The following is a 21,422-nucleotide window of genomic DNA, read 5'->3' as shown; positions in this document are numbered from 1 at the left end:
AAATGGATAGGAATAGAGAAGCAAGAAGAACTGGTGGTATGGTATCTGCTTCATCAAATGGATTATCAAGACGAAGACATAGAAGTAACAACAGTCTTAGAGATTCCCCTGGTAAAATCAAAATCCATCTTTCTTTTTGTTGATACAGATCTATAATCTTGAATTTTTTTTTTTGAAATCTTGATTTGTTTTGTTTTGTTTGTTTGTTGTTGCAGATGAAGAAGGGGGTGTAGAGATACAAGAATCTGTAAGGTTAAGGGAGAGAGTGAAGAAAGATCGAGATCGAGAACGAGAAAGAGAGAGAGATCGAGAGAGGGATAGAGAAACTAGAGATAGAGATAGAGATAGGTCAAGCCGGAGTAAAAGGAGAAGAGGTGATAGGTTGATGATGCATAGAGGAGGTGGTGAAGATGGTGGAGATGATAGTTCGGAAGAAAGTGTAAACGATGATGAAGAAGATGAGGATGATGAGACGACGACAACGACGACGACGACGACGACAAACGTTGTTTCCAGTAGTACGAGGTTGTTACCGCCGGCTGGTCCGGGGACGTTACCGACAACGATAGGGCCATCCATTTCGAATCACCATCATCATCATCAAGGGAATAATCATCATAACCATCACTTACAACAGTCTAGGAAGAGTTTTCCAACGAATAACAACGTTGGTGGGGGGAAGGTTTACAGAGCAGCAACAGCAGCAGCACCTGTATGGAAACCTGGTGATGAAATGATTGGTGTTTCTGTTCCAAGAAAAGCTCGTTCCGGTAACTGTTTTGTTTGTTGTTTGTTGTTTATGATGATGATGTTTTTTTGGTTGTTTGACTCTTTTTTGATGTTTTTGGTGTTATTCTCAGCAGCTACAAAGAGGTCACATGATTGGATTTCTGGTTCTAGTGGTGGTGGTGGAGGTAACAACAGTGGTGGTGTTGTTACCGGAGACCAACTTCATCAGCAAGTTTCAACAGCTTCCCCGGTGGGACACAACATTCCTACAACATCGCCATCTCCGGCAGCTCCTTTATCTCCATCTTCATCTAATGTTTCAGTGAGAAAGAAAATTGTTAGTATCATTTTCATTGAATTTTCTACTTTTTTTTTTTTTTTTTCGGTCATCAGATTGTTAGACCCTTTTAACTGATTGTTTGTTGTTGTTGATGCAGAAGCCACACGGACAAAAAAGGCCACCAGCAAAGTCACCACCTAAAGCTTCTTCATCTAATCCTGAAGAGCTAGAGATTGAGATTGCTGAAGTTCTTTTTGGTTTGAGTCATCATGGACCTTCCAAAAAAGATACAAGTGTGACAAATGATAGTACAAGAGAAGTTAATAATAACAGATCCAGAGTTTCATCTCCTGTTTCTAATTCTAACTCATCAGCTACTCCTTTATCTGCTGCTGGTAAGCGTAAGAAAAGAAGTTTCAATCTTTACAATTGGTATTTCTTGATTTTCATCTGATAGAGTTTTGTTTTTGTAGCTCCAAAGAGGAAAAGGCCAAGGCAAGTAATGGAAAATCATGGAGGATTTGGTATAAGGAGCAGCCCCATTTCGGCTAAAGTGGAGATGGATCAAACAACAATGAAGATGGAGGTTTCTTCTCCTAATTTGGAGAAGACCCCACAATCTACAGCGGAAAATGGAGTTTCCTTATATGATTTGGGTGCTTCTGTACAAAGTTTGCCGGTGGTAACAGATCCGGTACCGGAGCCGATGAAGGTTGAATCTGAGGTCAAGAGGAGGCCTGATGTATCTGAATTTACTATGGAGAGTAAAGTGGAAGTGAATTCACCTAAGAAGGAAACTTCTACTGTTGTTGCAGCGGAGAGTAGTATTCATGAGGTTGCTGCTGCTGTTGCAGTTACCCAAGTGTGAGTATCTAATCCAAAGTTTTGATCTTTTTTATGATTATGAAACTTTTAGTAGTCCCTTTTCTGGAATCTGATTTATGTGTTTCTTGGAATTTCAGAAGTGGAATTGTTTCTGAAGTGGAAAGTCAAAGAGAGGAGAAGTTCCAGATAGATCTTATGGTGAGGATGTAGATGTGGACTATTTCTTTTTCATCTTTCTTTGTAATTTTTTTTTATTGATCTTTGAATTCCATTTTAGGCACCTCCTCCACAGTTAAGATCATCACCAGAAAGGGAGGCTCAGATAGATTTTGGCTCAGCAGCTGTGGATAATAATAAGCAGCATAATACAGCAGAAAACACAGTTGTAAGTACTCAGTCACTTTCTTTTCCCCTTTTCTGAGGTTATTGGGGATGATCTGATGATTGAATTGACAATTTGTTTTTGTTACAGGAAATGAAGCCTGTGGTAAAAGAGAAGGATGATGAAAGGATTGGCAAGGCCGAGAAAGAAGAAGGGAGGGTCAGTGTTGAAGCTGAGGAAAAGAAGACAAAAGCAGCCGTTGAAGAAATTAATTCTCATAAGATCAGTGAAGGTAGTAGGGGTAGGAGTATTAATCTTGATCTTGATTTGGAAAAACCAGAAAAGGATAGTGGTGTAGGTGTAGGTAGTAAATTCCTACAGCAGAGTCAAAAGTTACAGCAGCAGCAGCAGCAGCAGCAGCAGCAACCACCTCCTTTACAAAAAGCTACTAAAGATGAATCAGTTCTTGAAAAAACTGGTAAGTTGATTATTTTCTTGAATCTGTGATGAGTTCTTTTTTCTCTTGATTTTACTGATGGGGGTATTCTTTCTATATTCAGGTCAATCTAGCTCCTTACCTACTATGCCAATTTCTATGGCTAGCTGGCCTAGTGGGCTTCCTCCTATGGGGTACGGTTGGCTTGACTTAATTGTTTTTCAGTGCTCTCATTTAATTGATATATTAGATATTACAAGTAGTAGATCCGTGGTGTAAATGCTGTGTTTCTGTCAGCAGATACATGGCGCCTTTACAAGGAGTTGTAGCTATGGATGGAAGCACAGTTTCTTCTGCTGCTCCAATGCAGGTATTTTTCTTTATATTTCTGTCACTTCTATTTTTGCACTTCATTTTCCTACCCCTTTTTAACTTTGCAATCTTATGCCAGCCTTTGTTCTCGCAACCGCGGCCAAAAAGATGTGCAACACATTGTTACATTGCTAGGAACATACATTGCCTTCAGCAATTTATGAAGATGCATCCTTTTTGGCCACCTGCTGCTGGTACTGCACCCTTTTTTGGAGCCAAGACCAATCTCAATGTTATGCCGTCTGCAGATCTACACGGAAACTTAGCTGGGAGGGGAGCAAGTGCTGGGCCAGATAAGGGTCAGGGGCTTACTATCTACCCTAGTAATGGTGGTAAAGACAAAGCCCAACCTGCAAACATGCCAGATGCTGCTCAAAGAAAGCAACAAATGTTACTCCAGCAAACTTTGCCGCCTGTTGCTCCCAATAATCTGCTGGTACATTCTCGATTTCTTGATTTTCCTCTATTTTTGACTTCTAATGAGAATGAAAAGATGTCAAGACCGCTGTTTTTCTGATTCTTTTTTCCCCATGAATTTTTACAGCATGGGCCTGCTTTCATCTTCCCTTTAAATCAACAACAGGCAGCTGCAGCTGTTCGACCCGGTCCCGCAAAGTCATCTAGCACAACGGGCCCTTCAGTCTCTTCTAACACATCTAATCCTGCTGCTGGAACTTCCTCAGCTACAGCTGGAGGAGCTGCTACTGCAATTAGCTTCAACTACCCAAATATGTCGCCTAATGAAGCTCAGTACTTGGCGATCCTGCAGAATAATGCATATGCTTTCCCAATACCAGCTGTAGGAGCACCTCCGAATTATAGAGGAACTCATCCTCAGCCCATGCCATTGTTCAATGGATCTTTCTATTCCTCTCAGATGATTCATCCTTCCCAGGTTCAGCAACAACAGCCACAGCAGCAGCAGCAGCCACCAACATCGCAGTCCCAACAAATGCAGCAAGGTCAACAAAATACAAGCTTGTCAAGTGGATCCTCTTCATCCCAGAAGCATTTGCAAAACCAGCAGCAGAGGTCCCAAGGCAATGCTGTTAATGGTGGGAGCGGTGGTGGTGGTGGTAGTAGTCTGCATAATTTTCCTGGGACAAAGAATCATCCATCTCAGTCCCCAGCACAGTCACAGAATCAGCATATGCCCCCCCAGTCGCGCCATATTGAAAATGAGGTGGGTAGTGAAGATAGCCCATCAAATGCTGAGAGGAAAAGGTCACATGGATCAATGAATGTGTACAACCAGAATTTTGCTGTGCCAATGCACCCTTCAAACTTCGGTTTGATGACTCCTCCAGCTACCTTTGGTGTTGCTTCTTCTGCTGGTGGTGGCAGTAATCATCATCAAACTGAAAAGAAGCCGCAGCAACAACAGCAGCAGCCAGGTCTAAAAACGAGTCTAGAATCAGTGCCGCCTCAACCTTTTGCTATGTCATTTGCTTCATTCGCGTCTCCTGGACCTAGCATTGACATGTCCATGGCACAGAATCATGCTATTTTTCAGAGTCTCCCCGAGGCTACGAGGCAAAATTTACAGATGGCTGCAGCAGCTGCTGCTCAAGCTGTGCAGCAAAAGAAGAATTTCAGAATATCCGAGGATGGTAAATCTGGATCAGGTGACCAGACTGGAGCTGATGCTGAAAGAAAAGGTTTAGCAATGAAGCCATCAGGAAATGCTAGTCAGTCTATTGCATTTTCAAGGTCCGATATCTCTGATGCGTCTGCTTCTACTATTGCAGCCAACAGTGTCATTGATAGCTCATCAAGGTCCTTAAATCTTCCATCTGGTGCTTCATGGACTGCTCGAGCTTCAATGCCAAATTCTATGGGAGCTGTAAATGTTCCTACTGCACAGTTGCAAGCTCAAATTCAGCAGCAACACATGATTCAGCTTCATAAGCAGCAGCAGCAGCAACAACAGCAGCAACAGCAACAGCAACATCAGTTGGCAGCTGCTGTTGCTGCTCGGAGCAAGACATCAACCTCTAGTAATGGGAATGTTTATTCTGAACACTTGACTTCATCAGCTTCTGCTGCTTCAAAATTTTCAAATGCGATGTCGGCTTTTCCTCAAAATCTTGTACAGAGTGGTAACAACACCAGTCAAGCTCAGTCGCCTCAGTGGAAGAGTTCTACGAGAACATCAACACCGCAAGCTCCATCTTTGTCATCGACGTCTTCTCTGAAAAACCTCTCTCAGCAGCAGCAGGTTAGATCCCAGCAAAGTCACACACAGATATCTTTTGGCACAAATCAGAAATCCGCTCCTCCACAAGGACAACAGCCCCCTAACAATACCCAGTCTCCCTCTCCCCCCATGATGGTTGGCTCTCCTACCACTTCTTCAATCTCAAAAGGTGCCAGTGGAAGCCCAAGACCTACAAATTCTACTACTACAAGCAATAAAACCGTCCAAAACTCATCATTGTCGACACAGCAGGGTAAATCCTCGTCTTCTGTTCCCAACCAGAAGTCATCTCCCGCTGGTGGGAGGAATGTGCCCTCAATTCTTGGAAACCCTCATATAGCTTCGACTTCAGGTGGTGGAACGAAGTCTCAAATGCAACAGCAGCAACAGCAGCAGCAACATTTACAGAAAAGTATGCAGCAAGCACAACTGTTCTTCTCAAGTCCTTATGTGCATGCTCAACCTCCACATTCTAGTGTAACAAGTTCTACGGGTCAAGCTACTGGGGGATATTATCTTCAGAGACGACGTCCTGACCAGCCTGGCCAACAGCCGCCTGGTTCATCAGCTCCGCCATCTTCAAGTGGGATGTTGACTCTCTGTCCTGTTACTCTAGGTGGTGGCACCACTTCTGATCCTGCCAAAGCAATTGCAGCTGCAGCTGCTGCTGCTAATAATATTAAAGGTGGTGTGTTGCCTTCACAAGGTATACTTCATGCTTCCCAATATACAACACCAACATCAGGAAGTCAACATCAGCTTTTGCCTGCTGGTTTCTCGTATGTGCACCCTGTTCCGGCAGCAGTTCAGGTGAAGCCAGCTGAACAGAAACAACCTGCGGGTGAGTAGTTTTATGATCATCCTTTATCTACGTTTCAGCTCCATTTCTAGGTAGACAAGCCTAGGGAGTTTTAACACAAAATTAATGATTTAGATTAAATGGGAAGTAATTCATGAAGTGAAACATAATTCTTGACCAGGAAATGACAATTTGCATGCGTGCTGGCAGCCTGAGAAGAAATGAACACTGTTCAACTTGATGATGATGGGGCTGCCAAGCGGAGGCACGTCAAAGAAACTCGGAATTTTGAATGAAGAACCTGCAGTTTTGAAAGGGGCACTATGTTGTCGGTTCGAGGACTGATCCTCGAATGATTTTGCACGGAATGCAAGTCGATCAACATGTGGATGGATGTTGTACAACACATTCGCGTGGTGTATATCTGGCTGCTGCTTATAGGGGGAGATCACAAGTGAAAGCGCTGCTCGACCGGTCGGTTGGTTTTTGATGATCACAGGATGGTTTGCTGGAAATTTTATCAGCTCATTCCTGCATGGCTGATGATGGAGGTTAGGTCCAGGAAAGAAAAAGGTTTTTGGTTCCCTTTTTTTGTGTGTGGGGGGGTGGGGGAGCAGGTCAGTGATAAGAACTAAGAAAAATAGTGAAGGTTGTGTTACCTTCCAAGTTTTTTCAGTAGGAATTCTGATGCATTCAGTAATTCATTATTCTTTTCCTAAAGGTGGTTTCTACTTTGCTTGGATAGCATTTTCTGGACAGTATTTATCTTTTTGGACATATATAAGTGTAATGCAAGGTGTATATGTGTATGTCTTGGCACATATAAAATGGATAGCTAGCCCTCAAAGATTTTTACTTACTTTCAAGTTTTATGTCCAATCTTTACTTTATATGGGCTGAAAAATAGTGTCTGTCAATGACAGATAGACGGGAATCCGTGAATGATGGTCATAAGTTTTTGTTTTTTGTTTTGGGAAAGGCATTGTGTCATTGGCTCTCTCTGTTGGTTATATCATGTTACTTGCTCTCTTTTAGCAAATATGGACTCTACTTGTGACTTAGCTCTTGCTTTGTTTCCTTGGAGTATCCTTTTCAAGCCGCCTTTGGAAAATTACGCTCACGTAGCTCGTATTTTGAGTGAGTTGTCCGATTTATTATACACTTAAAAGTTGATAATGGGCTATGTAGTGTAATATTTTTGAAACTTTTTCGTTTGTTTACACATTCAGGCTACTTAAAAAGGTAAATCACAAAGTTCAACCATATCGATGATGTGTAATATGTATATTGCACTTTTGTATGTGTGACTCGAATCTTAATTAGTCGAAGTCGACTACATGAATAAAATATTATTTTTAATGTACATGTCTATGTCTATTCTCCATGTAGAGTTGAAACTTAGTGTAGTGAAAAAGAAGAATTGAAGCATCTTAGCAACTTCCAAATAAGGGGAGCAAGTTGTTCTTATCATTGGTTGGTGTGATTATAAATAAAAAAATAGGTAAAAAGGACAAGGGTGGGGGCTATCTTTGAACACACATGCACAACACCTAGATAGATTTGAGATTGAGATGGGTGGCTTTAAATAACAGTTGATTTTGTTGCACTACATGTGTGTGAACTATATAGCAAGATGTAGGACCTAATCTTTCTCATATCATTTCATTTTCAATTGAGGTCCCCTACCTTTTTTTTTTTTTTGGGCAAATTACAATATCAACAGCTCAATACCCCCAATAATTTTTTTTTCCTGCTCTTGTTTTTTTTTTTTTACCCCCTTCAGTATTTGGTATCCACTTTGGAGTTCGATTATTCAGTTTCGCACCGAGAATACCCACTAGAGGGATAAACCATTCTTTACTAAAGACTACTTTTATATTTAGAACTCGAACTCAAGACCTTTAATTAAGAATGAAAGAGTACTTGTCATTCCGCCCCAATTTTGTTTGCTTTGAATAGTACTTGGAATCACTTTCAATATACAGACTTTACAAAGCCAGAAGCAAAAGTTGATTTGTTGAAAAGGTCACTTCTCTTTTGGATTCCACAACTTGCCTTTCTTTGGCATTTTCTTTTCACCAAGTATTTTACTCTAATGTGCAATAAGAAAGAGATAGTACTAGCTTAGAATTACATACATTGAACCAAGAGTTAAGCTTTTTCATCCTCAATCGAATTACTATTCATGATTCTATTTTATCATCAATTATAATATTTGATTGCAAGTATAAATTTATAACGTGAATTAAATACAATATAGATTTTGCCATAGACTTAATATATATTGAGAGATATTACATCTGATCCAACAAGCAACTCCAAAGTATATAAAAGTAAGAACTTATTTAATTAATTATCTCACATTTAATCTTTGACATATTTCATCTCATCCCGAACGATTTAAGTATACACTCCCTTCTTTTCATTTTAATTGACCCCAATATTAAATATAAAAATTACATAAATTTTATTTTTTTTGAAGCTAGTTACTATCTATCTCAATTTTTTTCAAAATGACTAAATTCTTGATTTAATTCTCACAGATATATTATATTCTTTCGATACATTACTTAGTTTTACACGGATAGATCACATTCATCCGTAAACGTCACTTAATTTTACACGAATACTTCACATTGATGTATCTGAGCTTTTAAGTAAAATAAGAGATTTATATTCTTTTTTAAAGATTGTGATTTTAAGGTAGTTATGATAAGTTAAGTTGTAGTATGATCGATATGATGTAATTTTTTCATACTAAATATATGTTTTAATTTATTTATTCATTTTTACGAATGAAGAAAGTTTAATTTTTTTTTTTTCATATTATCCTTAGGATTAAATAACTACATAAAGTAGTAGTAGTCAAAATTTAGAGTTTCAAAGCGTAGCTAATAAGGTTAATTTAATAAAATGTATTTCTATTAAATAAAATTTAAGAGATGTATCAAGTTCAAAGCGTAGCTAATAAGGTTAATTTAATAAAATGTATTTCTATTAAATAAAATTTAAGAGATGTATCAAGTAGATATGAGTCAAGAAAAATAAAACGGAGGGGGGTATAAAACTATAAATTATTTTAATATATTATCATTAAGTGGTGGATATTTTGATAATATCTCAATGTTAGATAATTGGATTATTTTAAGGATTTTGATAGATGTATGTAGAATTTTGATATTGACAAAATTGACCTTCTTTTGCTGGTCCCATTTTTCCAAATTGAACAGCATAGGGCCCTTGAAAGGTCAGCATATGTTTAATTTAGTGTATTTTTTTTTATTTTTTTTTGGCTTCCAGAAGGTCACTTGTGTCCAGATATCTTTTTGCCTTGTAGGCTTGGACACTTTTTTAGTGTCCTTTCGTGGGACCCACTCCATTTTTTATTTACAAAAAAATTATTTGCCCACAAAAGTTTTAAAAATTCCACTGTGGGGCCTACTATTTTTTTTATTTGTTCACATCTTCCAAAACTTTAAAAAATGAAAAAATGTTATGGAAATCACCACTATGGTTGCCTTAGTATTATATCTTCCAAGAATTTATTAGTATTATACTTTCTCCATTCACTATTGTATAATGATAGGATATTTTATTTTTTTCAATTTAAATAAAATTAAATATTTATTTTTGATATAGTGAATGGAGAAAGTATAATACTAATAAATTCTTATACAATAGCTAAATGTGAATATATACTACTTAATAAAAAAATCCTAAGTAGATCAAGTGAAACAATCTCATCTACATGAAAACAAGTTGATAAGAGAATAATTGATGATTTGCACTTTGAAAGATCATTGTTATAAGCTAGTGAAAAAATAAGCACTTCTAAATATTCCATTACGTAGAAGGAAAAAAGAACTTTGTACAATATATTGTGTTTAAGAATCATAAAAATTAGCAAGAGATTGAATAAAAATAGGAAGTGCTTTTTACCCTTTATTATCCAATCTTTTTTTACTCTCTCTCTTTTTTCTTTTCTTCATTTTGTGCAAAAAAGTAGCCATCAATATTACTCAATTATTCTGAATTCCATCCCTTTATTTTCCAAAAAAATAGTAACAAACTAGTTGTAATTATTGAACTTTTCCAAAATTAAGTCATAGCTTTCAAAAACAACAAATTTATATGGACCCCATTAGTAGTATATATTTTTTAAAAAAATTGATGTGGCAAAGAATTTTATGTCAAATTAAGAGGTTGAAAGGGAAATTCAAAGTCTAAATCTTCTTTTGACAAAGAATAAAACATGCTTTAAATTTGCTTTTGTTTGAAAGACAAAGGAATTAGAATATAATTTTCTTGATTGAGCAAACATTAGTTAAAAATTATATCATAAAAAATAGGCCTAAAAAATAAAAGAGAAAAAGACATGGATGGTGGGTCCTCCAATATTTAATTTTTCAACGGCTAAGATTCATTATTGATAATATTTGTAATTGTGGTCCAATCAAAATAGGTAAATGATTGGGACCAAACTAGTTGAATTAATAAAATTACTTAATTGGATAAGAAAGAAAAAAAGGTAATAAGTCTAATCTTGTGATGTATATTCATTGTCTTTTATTCCCTCAATTCTATTACGTGTCTAATTTTCCAACGTTTCTTTTTATTTATTTTTACATCATTTTTTTTTTAAGTGATAATATTATATTTATTTTTTCTATAGTTTTTCTAAATCATTATCACTTTTGAATCTTTCTTTGTTCCCACTTGTCATCAATCTTATTTTTGGTGGAAAAACTTTTGATATCAAGAACGTGAGTTGGGGAAGATAGCATAGTGGATGTAGAGGCGGAGCTAGGCCTCTTTACGGATTCGTTTGAATTCTTTTCGATAGAAAAATATATTATTTATACATAATTAAAATTATTTTTTATATGGTTATAGCAGACATTGACCCCTCAATTTAGTTTTCTTTGAATATTGAACTCACTTACTTGAAATTCTTGCTCCGCCTCTGAGTGGATGCACTTTTTAAACTGTGGATAATTGGTCTTACTATAGTTTTTGTTTTTTTGGTTTCATGAAACATCATATATTTGTATTAGAGTTTGATTAAATTTAAATTCTCGAATGATAGGATTTATTTCTAAAAATGATGCTCCCAAAGGAATTTTTCCCATTCTCAGAAGCTGAAATTCGAGATCTTTTATTAAAAATAGAAAAATTTCAATCACCCCACTATAGTCAGTTTGTTATTCTAATAAATTTGAATAATTATCACATTAACCATTTCCACCTTCAATCCCCCATTAACCATTTCTTAATTACTTCAACCATTTCAGTTTATATGATATTTTCTCTAGTGGAGATTCAAATTATATGTTTTAAAAAATAATTTAAAATATAATTTTTGTCATATTGAATTGAGAAAGATTACAATTTATAGTACTTTTTGTATAATTTTAAATATTTTTATTTAATTTTAAAATATTAAATTACTCTAACATAATTGGTTTCAAAGTATGATTAAATTTACTTTATAAAAGAATTATTTTTGTATAAATTGAGACAGAAGAAATATGCAGTAGATTTTAGAAGTATTTTGTACTTATGTAATTTTGGACTTGTTAGTACAAAGGATTGAAAAGTAAATCGAAACCTTGGATGGACTTAAGTTCTTTTATTTTAGTTCAAACATAAGTTACACAGGAGTAGTTAATAAAGGAATTATATTAGCACAATTATTATTATTATTAATAATAATAATAATAATATTTTGTTTTATGTAGAATAGAATAACATATAACCTATTTCTCACAATAATGCTACCAAACAATCACCTAAATTACCGATAAGAATTAGTGGTGACCCACAGAGAATTTTTTTATCTTTAATTGGAAACAAGTTTCAAATTCAAGTCATAAAAATAAAGAAAATCTAATAAAAAGTACTTTTCTTTATGGATTTTATGTGGTGTAAATTTAAATTCATTGGACTATTCTGTCATGAATATCGACATTAAAAATACTCTTTTCATCTTAAAAAGATCGATGGACATAAATTCTGCCTACTTTCTTCACATCTCATTTATAGCATTGTATTGGATTAAAAAAGTATTAAATTTAATTGTATGCAACTTTACTTTCTATTTGTAAGAGACTATTTTTATCGCTTGAATATGTAATATGTGATTGGACGAATATCGACACCGAATGTGGAAAAAAGAAAAAACTACTGCCTAACATTACATGGTAGTGAAGTAGATAGGGATGATATATAAATGAAGAATAAAGTCAATGGTCCCAACAGGCAACAACTTACCAACAATTAATGTACAATATCCACTATTATTCTATATATATATATATATTTTCCCCTTATCTTCTTCTTCTTCGCGCCACACAAATGAAAAAAGTTGTATATAAACAAATTAACTTGAAATTCCCTCTGTTTCAATAGCAAAGCAAATAATAGCATTTCCATTGAAGTACCTCCAAAATGCCTTCTATTATCTACCTTTTGGAAATATAGTGTCTGGCGAATCGCTTCTTCTTCTTCTTCCACAAAAATTATGTGAAGTCGAGCTTGGATGAAACTGAATAAGATTTGATGAAAGAATTATACAAACAAAAATGGAAATAAGCATATATGTGGAGTATGAATTTTGTTTCCATGACAGTGGCCACAATGCAATTATCAATTCCAACAACAATCACAAGCTTACTGGATCTCGCAAAGTGAGGTCTCTGGACTCTGGATAGGGTAAAATGTACGCAGTTTGTTTCACTACTTCAGAAATGAGGTAGTAATGCAATTATCAATTCCAAGTAAGAAATTATTTGAAGGCTTCGATCTTGGCTATGTATAATGTTCTAGTTCGGCATATGTGATTTACTTTTCGTTTTAGTTTATTTAAAAAGAATCACTTATATGACTTTTAAAATATTAGTATTTGCAAATATTGGTTTGTTTTTGTAGTATTTGAAGTATTGGAATTGGTTTGGTCATTAGCATTTCAAATTAGAATGAAATGTTAAGGAAAAAGAAAAGACTTATTTGAAAAGTGTTTCAAGTAAAATGATGATTTTCATTCAATTTCTATTTGTTTTTTTTATGGTTGAGAGTTTTCAACTCATCATACTCTTCCTCTTTAAAAGATCACCATTTTTGGAAAGTTGAATTTTTTTCTTCTTAACAGCACCTATGTTTAATTAAGTGATTTAATAAGGTAAAAATGAATTTTAACATGTCATAGTTAAGTAGTGAGAGTTTATATGAAAACGCATTACGTGCATTTATTGACTAAACGTAAATATATATTGAGTGCGGGTAAATTCTGCTTAATGAATGTCTTGGTTGCCTCTTTTTCAAATTTACTTTATACTTAAGATATTGATAAAAATTTATAATTTTTTCTTCCTTCCTTTGTGAAATCTACCAATAACAACAAATTTAATATAATTTTACAAATAAAATTTAAAGGATTAAATATATGTAGTTTTATTTTTACTTTTATGCGGTAGAGAGGCTGATTATTTTTGATCGACCTCCAACAACCCTCCTGTTTAATTAAGTTTGAGCCGATGATGTGAACAATCTCGTACAGACCTAGCTAAATACTCACACATGGGCGGAGCCAGGATTTTCATTGAAGTAAATATACGGACTAGTCGATGGGGGTTCAACATCTACTGTGTATACATAAAAATATTTTTGACTGTATAAAAATAGTACTCCCTCTGTTTCGAAATAAGTGAATTGTTGGAGTATTTATTGGTGTTTCAAAATAAGTGAATCATTGAATTTTTTTTTAAATTTACCCTTATGATTTGATAACCAATTAACTTTTGAAAAGGTATTACAAGGTCAACTTTTTTTTTTGAGATAAAAATGAAAAGTTGTGCTAAATTTATGTCTTTAATGTTTTTTCCTTAATCTGTGCGTCAAAATTCAATAATTTATTTATTATAAAACGGAGGGATATCCGCCACTGACTACAACCCCTATCAGCACTAAAGAAGGTTGACAATTCCATCCCTTCTAACACATTGTGTTGATTAATGACTTATTGTCCTCTTTTTGAATGTTAATAACTTAGTTTTTAATCAAAGTCATGCATGTATTAGAACACAAGTTCTTTTTCTCTTTATCCTTTTCAATCTCTATCTTAGTTTTCAACTTTACTATACATTGGTTGCTTGCTTATTTCTTAGTCAACAAATAACAGTGCAAAAATGTGATACAATGCATATATGCAACAATACAAACTTTCTCCTCGAAAAGTAGTAGTCAATCAAGAAATTTATTTCAAGTTATATGGGAAGGCGTTGACGTAACTATCACAAATATTTTATTTTAGACATTGTCATTTAATTTGTACCTTCTTTTTTTCTCATATATATATGTGTATCTATATCCGGAATAACTTAAATATGTCGTGTTTGAAGTTATATAGTCTGATAATATCCACATGTCTAAAATGTAGACTTAAATTCTTTTATGCGAATATAACATAAATAATGATCTTAAAATCAGGTATTTCTATACTTCGGCCCAATGTACGTTAATGTAAACCGAATATCATAAAATTACACATTTTCCTTTTAAATGGATTAGTTTTAAATTTTTATCCTTTAAATGAGTGGATTTTTAATTTTTGCATTTTAGCAATCAAATTTATACACAGTAAGACATAAATTCTTTATAATTAAAGTTCAGACACAAAATTTATGATACAAAAATTAAAAATATTTGTTATAAAGAATATAATTAAAAACGAGCACAAAATAGGTACAAAAATGCAAATGATACTAATAATTCTCTCAAAGCCCAAAACGAAAATGCCAAAAAAAATTTGAAAATTGAAGCCCTTTTTCCCATTTTTGTTCTATTTTCCGATTCTTAATTTGACGTATACTATATATATGCATAATATTATTTTAATTTTAGTAAAAGTTACTATAATTATTGGTAAAAGAAGTCAAGTGGTCAAAGATATAGGGACCCAGTGGATACATGTAGGACCCATTGTCTCTATATCAGATAACATGATAAGTAGTACAACATAATTGCAGAATAAGACAAGTTTGGGTCCTATTCTATATTTAGGTTACAGAGACCCAAAAAGTAAGGGTAAAAAGTAAAAAACTGAACAAGGTCAAAGTTAGTTCCAAACTTCCAATGAAATTGAAACTAGCAACAAAGATATAAATGGATGAAAAAACTGAGCAATTTCAAAGAAAATACATCATATATTTTAAACATCTCCTACTTATTTGGGGTTGGTTTGGACTTTGGACAATACTTAGATCATTAGATCTTGTTGATGTAATTGTTGAACATGACATAATAGATCTATTGATTTTTGAATGATTGGATTGAATCAATCATTAGGAATTCTTGATAATTGATATTGGAAGGTTCAACATCAAATTTGAAATTAATTTACCTATTTTTTTTTTTGCGCAAATTCAAATAATTCGTTAGAACTATAATCAACTTATAATTGAAATTCTAACAAATTTGCTATTATAATACAATTTTTCCTAAAGTCCCGATGATCCACTAAGATTTCATCAGGACATGTGGCAAGATAAGTCTTCGTCTATCCATCAGAACTTTTAGCGATCCTTGTAATTAAGTTTTAATTCGAAAGTTATTTTTGTAGAATTTATTTTAACTTAGAATACAAATTTAAATAGGCTATTTGTGCCTCGAACCCACCCACCAACCTAATAGTGGACCCCATAACTATTGGGCCAAAAGTGAAATGGATTTCGGTGAATCGGGTCACATGGCCCATAAAAACCTTTTGACTTTTAGCTGCTGTACTGGAAAGAGCACATAAAGAAATAAATCTACATGTCTTATTAATTTTTTCTAATTAGTTATAAAAAGCATTATCCTAACATTTAAAATTCATAGGCGGAGTTGCAGAGTACACAATATATCTAAGCTTTTTTATTCAAGTTGTTGCATAGATTAGGTAAATATAGCATGTTAATCAAATGAGTGCTCTTTATTATTTAAAATACTATATATATATATATATATACACACTAATTTTTTTATGTTGACAAGAAAACCTCAATTGCTACTCTTCAAGTTCGCACAAGATAAATCTCGGTTTAGTATAATAATTCATAAGCCTCGGAAAAGGTAGCAAACTCATGCAATGAGCTCGATCGAGAAAGCATATAGGAGGTTTTGAATCCAAGACACTCTATTTGAAAGATTATCTGCTCAACCAACTCAGTCACCCTTAAATATATATACGCTTAGTTCAATAGGACCGAATTCGATCTTTTCTTTTTAATTGAGATGCACACGTAACGTAATGGTGGAGAATCGAAAGGGTAAAAGAAATTGGGACAGACGGATAATAATAAATATCCCAATAATTGTCCTATATGAATAAAAATAAGGTAATGGGACAATGGTTTATTAAGTGAAGATTTTTCTATTACAACGGTTTAAACATTATTAATCTTTCACGGTATCTCTGGTTTCTTATTTTAACTTTTAAGGCATATGGATCAAAAAAATATTCTACTTTTAACTACGGAGCTTTCCACTTTTAAAACAAGTATGATATAATATATACTTACTTATTAGAATAATTAACTGATTAATTATTAGTGATTAGGTTCTTATAGATGCCACGTGGACAAAGCCGGCCAATGTGTAAGGCTTAATTAGGTTGAAATTATAAAATAATGCATTCTTTGTCATGCTCTAATGATATGTTTAGGGAGTGTCTAATTATAAAAGTAGTACGAATTCAATTAAATGTGGATGGGCCATTCACCTTACTAGGGAAATTTGTTTTGACTTTTGATTTTAAGTGTGGCCAGTGGCGGACTTAGCTTTTGTAGGTTGTGGGTGCTCAAAAAAATTTTTACTAAACAATGCAGCTATAGGGATTCAATCCCAGCGTGGAAGACATGAAAGTTATGTCTAAAGCCAGAGCACTCAACCATGCTTTTGTTCTCTGGGTGCTTTTGTATATTTTTACCATTTTTTCACTGTTTCTTATATAATTATACCTCTTCTACATCGAGTTTAGCGGGTGCTCGAGCACCCGAAAATTGCACGTCGGTCCGCCCATGAGTGTGGCCATATGGACCACACATATGTTAATGAGTAGAGGGACGAAAAATAGTGAGTAATATAGTTGAATGAAAAATCATTAATTATAAGATGAGTACCAAAAATTACTAGAGTGGAACTTACTATTCTGACAACGTACTTCACTAAAGTATGACATATTGAGGCAATAAATCAATATAAGTACTGAGATTAGGAAAGTCATTGGGGCATTAATTAATTCATAATGTCAAAGGATGTTACATGTGTTGGTTTAGATAATCAAAAGATTCTTACAACAAGATATAATGTTTTAACATAAAGTGTGAAAATATTTTTCAGACCGAACGAGATTGACCCTCGAGTGCAACAAAAGAAGGGAGCGGGACAAAAGTTGGCCTTACTATCGTATCGAGTGGAATGCCATCACATAGTGGATGAAAATTACTCTCTCCGTTTCAGAATAAGTGAATTGTTGGGGTATTTATTGGTGTTTCAAAATAAGTGAATCATTGAATTTTTTTTTAAATTTGTCCTTATGATTTGACAACCAATTAACTTTTGAAAAAGTATTATAAGACCAACTTTTTCTTTTTTTTTGGGGTAAAAATGAAAAGTTGTGTTAAATTTATGTCTTTGATGTTTTTTTCTTAATATGTGTGTCAAAATCCAACAATTCATTTATTATGAGACGGAGGGAGTACTGTTAGAATAATAGGCTAATTAATTTTCTTAGGTAGCATGGAAGTTAGTGTGGTAGTTTTTTAAGAGGAAAAAGCATTGTATCATTGGTAATATGTTAGTTAGATAGACTCATATGAAAGAACTTGTGACCTTGAAGATAGTGTACATTGTTTCCTTTCTCACTTCAAAAGTCATTGTCAATCTCTTATTGCATGTATATTATATGTATATCAATCAAATCAATGATCTAACTATATCTATGTCACAAAATAGTTCATGTAAGGTACATGAACCCTTATTTTTATACATTTCGTACTATTCAGGCCAACTAATAATATAATTAGGTACCACTCCTAACTAATACTTCGGGAGTATTGCTTTGGTACGTATGATAGATTAAAAATGGTAAAAGAGAAAGATGACAGTCATATATCTTTGTTAGCGTATGCATTCTGATAGAGGGTGGGTAGATGAATAGCAGAATTGACAGACTTCTAGACTGACAAACTTCGAGTGAAGAACTTTATAAGGCATGGCATAAATTCACGTCATATGCTTGATATAACCCGAAAGCAAATTAAATTATGCAAAATTAAATCCAAAGCAGACAATACGTGTCATGAATTTCGATCGTTAAGTACATATTATAATTTGTGCGTAGCACTGTAAGTTAATTTGCAGTTTCCACAACCACAATGCTCCAATGAATTCTTGATATATTTTGTTGCTTTGGATAGTCTTTAAGATTATAACCACAATTTGGCTTCTTCTTTTCCTTTTCTCACTTAAAATAACTTAAGGGTATGTGTTTCAACTAGTATATTGTTGTTGGTAAAAAAATATAGAGTTTTGAAGATTTTTGTTTTAAAAGAAAATAGCAAATAATAATAAAAAGAATAATTAAGAGAGTTGCCGTCTCTCCATGCTATTTCACACTACAAAAAAGTTTTTGACAGAAAATGTTACTCCCTCCGCACCATTTTAATGTTAAAGTCTTTGGGTAAAAGATGAACTTTAAAGTTAAATTGTTATAGTAAGATTATATTCTTTTATAAAGAAACTAAAAAGGAAATTAAGAATGTCAATTAAAAAGGCAGAAGGAGTATAGTTTGGAGTTTAGGAGATTGTTAGATATTAATTCTACGAACTTACATAGTTTGGTATAAGATATGGAAAAAATGTTCAGTCAGTCAATTAATTTTGCCACTGGGAAAAAAGTTAATTAATTTTTGCCTATGCAAATCCTCCAAATTTATGTGTATAAGCTTAGAGGCGAATTCAGGATTTGAAGTCTATAGGTGCATCGATATTGTTAAAGGCACGCATAAGCCTCGAAGCAAGACTCAAAATATGTTAAGTGCTCGCCTCGCTTAATGTGCAGTTTAGGTTCTAATTTCTAATACATACTTTCCCTTGTCAATAAGGCTTTATAAAGAGACTGACTATTTCACTTTATAAAAAAAAAACTAATTTTTTTGTTCATATATTTGTCATTCATACTTATATTATTAGTCTTGGACTAGACCTATATTTATATTTTTTCTCTCTTTATTCCCTTTTTCGTTAAATCTCACACTTTATTTGTACTTTGTGCTTAAACACAATAGACCTTGAAGCTTTTTTACGCTTATTGCTTTTGATCATACTGTGGTGCACAATATTATCTTAAGACGTTAGAAAAACTTTCAGTGTCGATTATTATCATATTCAATTGGTCGCCAAAGACATGAACAATACTGAAAAAATAAATATATAGAACAAATATGAGTTCGAAGCTAATAACTTGTTCGAAGCTAATAACTTTACTTTCTTATAATATGAATATTACTTTTAACATTATTAAATAATTGATTATGATAGCTTAATGGTTAAGGATGATTTTATGGGATTAGTTGCGGGTTCGAATCCCCAATCCATCGTGTTGATGGAAGCGGCGGCTTCAAACAGCTCACTAGGTGCACTATTAACTATATTTCGATTTCTGAAAGTACATAAACATAAATTTTTTTTATGTTAATGGGTGCACGTGTACTCCATCGATACATGTGGGTCCGCCCCTGTGTATAGCTATCACTTGCACATTATAATAATAGTAACGATTTTTGTTGGCTATGTTAATCAGAATTTGGACTAGTTTTGTACCACTTATATACAGCAAAAATATCAGGAAAAGTCCAACTGACGTACCAAGTAGTAATATTCTTTTTAATTAGGAGCTATGGAGAATTTTTTAAAAGTAATATTTTACATGTATTTCCTATTTAATTCCATTATTGAACTGTATGCTATCATTTACTACTTGTTGGCAGATATTTTTGATAATATCTCAGTATTGATCACTGGATTTTATAGTATAAAAAGTTGATGGATATGTCACTTTTTCAATTGCCAAAATTTGTCCACTATTTCTGGTCCCATTTTGTCCAAATATAACAGCAGAGACCCCATGAAAGCTCAACAAACTTTTTATCAGTTTTTGGCCATAAAGTCACTCACCATGCTCACATGTGGGCATATATTCTCTGTCTAGTAAATTATGGTGGAATCAAAATTTAAAATTTTATTTTGTAAATTGTTAAATTATTAATAATATCAAGTGACTTCTTTTAAATAAATATAAAAATTTAATTACTCTGCCACTGCCAGAAATCTTTTCAACCTTTTTTTCTCACACTTTTCGAAAACTTAAACTGCCATAACAATCATGTTATGTTATGAGTACTAATATTATGTTGTAGGTAAATTTTTTTATTATGGTTACGCACAATCAACAAAAATTAAAATATTAAAATTATTTAGTCTAAAGCTAGAAAATCTATTAATGTGAACCAAGTGGAGTATCAAAATAAAATAAAAAACAGCAATAACAAATATTTCAATACATGTTTAAGTTTATATGATATTATTTTTAGAAGTGGCATATTTTTATATTAAAAATAATTTAGTTATTCTATTTTTAATGACATGATTTATAGATATAGAAATACCAGATTAAATTTTGAATGCAAAGCTTTTGAATTTTTCTTTTTATACTTTGTGTCAAATTAAATATGTTCACATAAATAACTATTTATAATAAATATTATATGTTAAAACAAAAAGCATTGGAATAAACATCCTTTAGATAGCTTGGAAGTGAAAGGGGTGAGAAAGCTATCGAAAGTTGTGTTGTGGTTGTAAATACTTTTCTCTTTTTAATTAGAGATTTTAAATTTAAATTTTAAGCGTAAAATTATTATTTATAAAATCATATTACTTTAAAAAGAGAAAAAAGGCTGTGTGAAGAACATTTTGTTGGGTGAGAAAAGATTATTATTATTATATAAAAAGGAAAAAAAAGGTAGGATAAAAAGGAGAAAAAGGAGAAAACAGAGATTGATGGGTGGGCCCTAAATAGTTCCCCAACTTTTAAGTGTGTAGATTCATTATTGATGATTTTTTTTTTTTTAATAGGTGGTCCAATTAGGATAGACAAATGATTGGTAACAAAAATAGTTGAATCAATAAATCGATTGATAAATAAAGGTCCAAAATCTTATCTTATTAGTAATGTTTATAGCCATTGTCTTTTATTCCTTTTAATTTACGTGTCAAATTATTCAACACTTCCTAGTATAGTGGGTGCATTATCTATAAAGTGCTAATGTCACACAATTGTATTCCTATCATTTCACTTGAAGAAAAAAAAAATATTATATTTATCATAGTCAAAATTTTTTTTTTAGAATGAATATGTGAGGTTCT

The 21,422-nt window shown here is 33.2% G+C and overlaps 1 protein-coding gene across 3 annotated transcripts; it reads left to right on the top strand.

Annotated features, from left to right (window-relative positions):
• On the top strand, window positions 1-6,826 carry LOC107864116 (protein TIME FOR COFFEE; the record flags this gene model as incomplete). 3 transcript variants are annotated; one of them, XM_016710392.2, is given in 14 exon segments in its annotated part: window positions 1-111; window positions 216-770; window positions 861-1,066; window positions 1,167-1,404; window positions 1,483-1,873; window positions 1,972-2,032; window positions 2,112-2,219; window positions 2,307-2,634; window positions 2,717-2,786; window positions 2,893-2,962; window positions 3,044-3,400; window positions 3,509-4,622; window positions 4,713-6,002; window positions 6,142-6,826. In XM_016710392.2, coding segments are annotated over 14 exon segments (4,941 nt in total). In that variant the 3' UTR covers window positions 6,186-6,826.
• Between the last annotated feature and the right edge of the window lie 14,596 nt (window positions 6,827-21,422).

This window comes from Capsicum annuum, chromosome 3 (genome assembly GCF_002878395.1).
Source record: "Capsicum annuum cultivar UCD-10X-F1 chromosome 3, UCD10Xv1.1, whole genome shotgun sequence".
Classification (NCBI taxonomy): Eukaryota; Viridiplantae; Streptophyta; class Magnoliopsida; order Solanales; family Solanaceae; genus Capsicum; species Capsicum annuum.
This window is presented reverse-complemented; position numbering and strand designations above follow the sequence as displayed.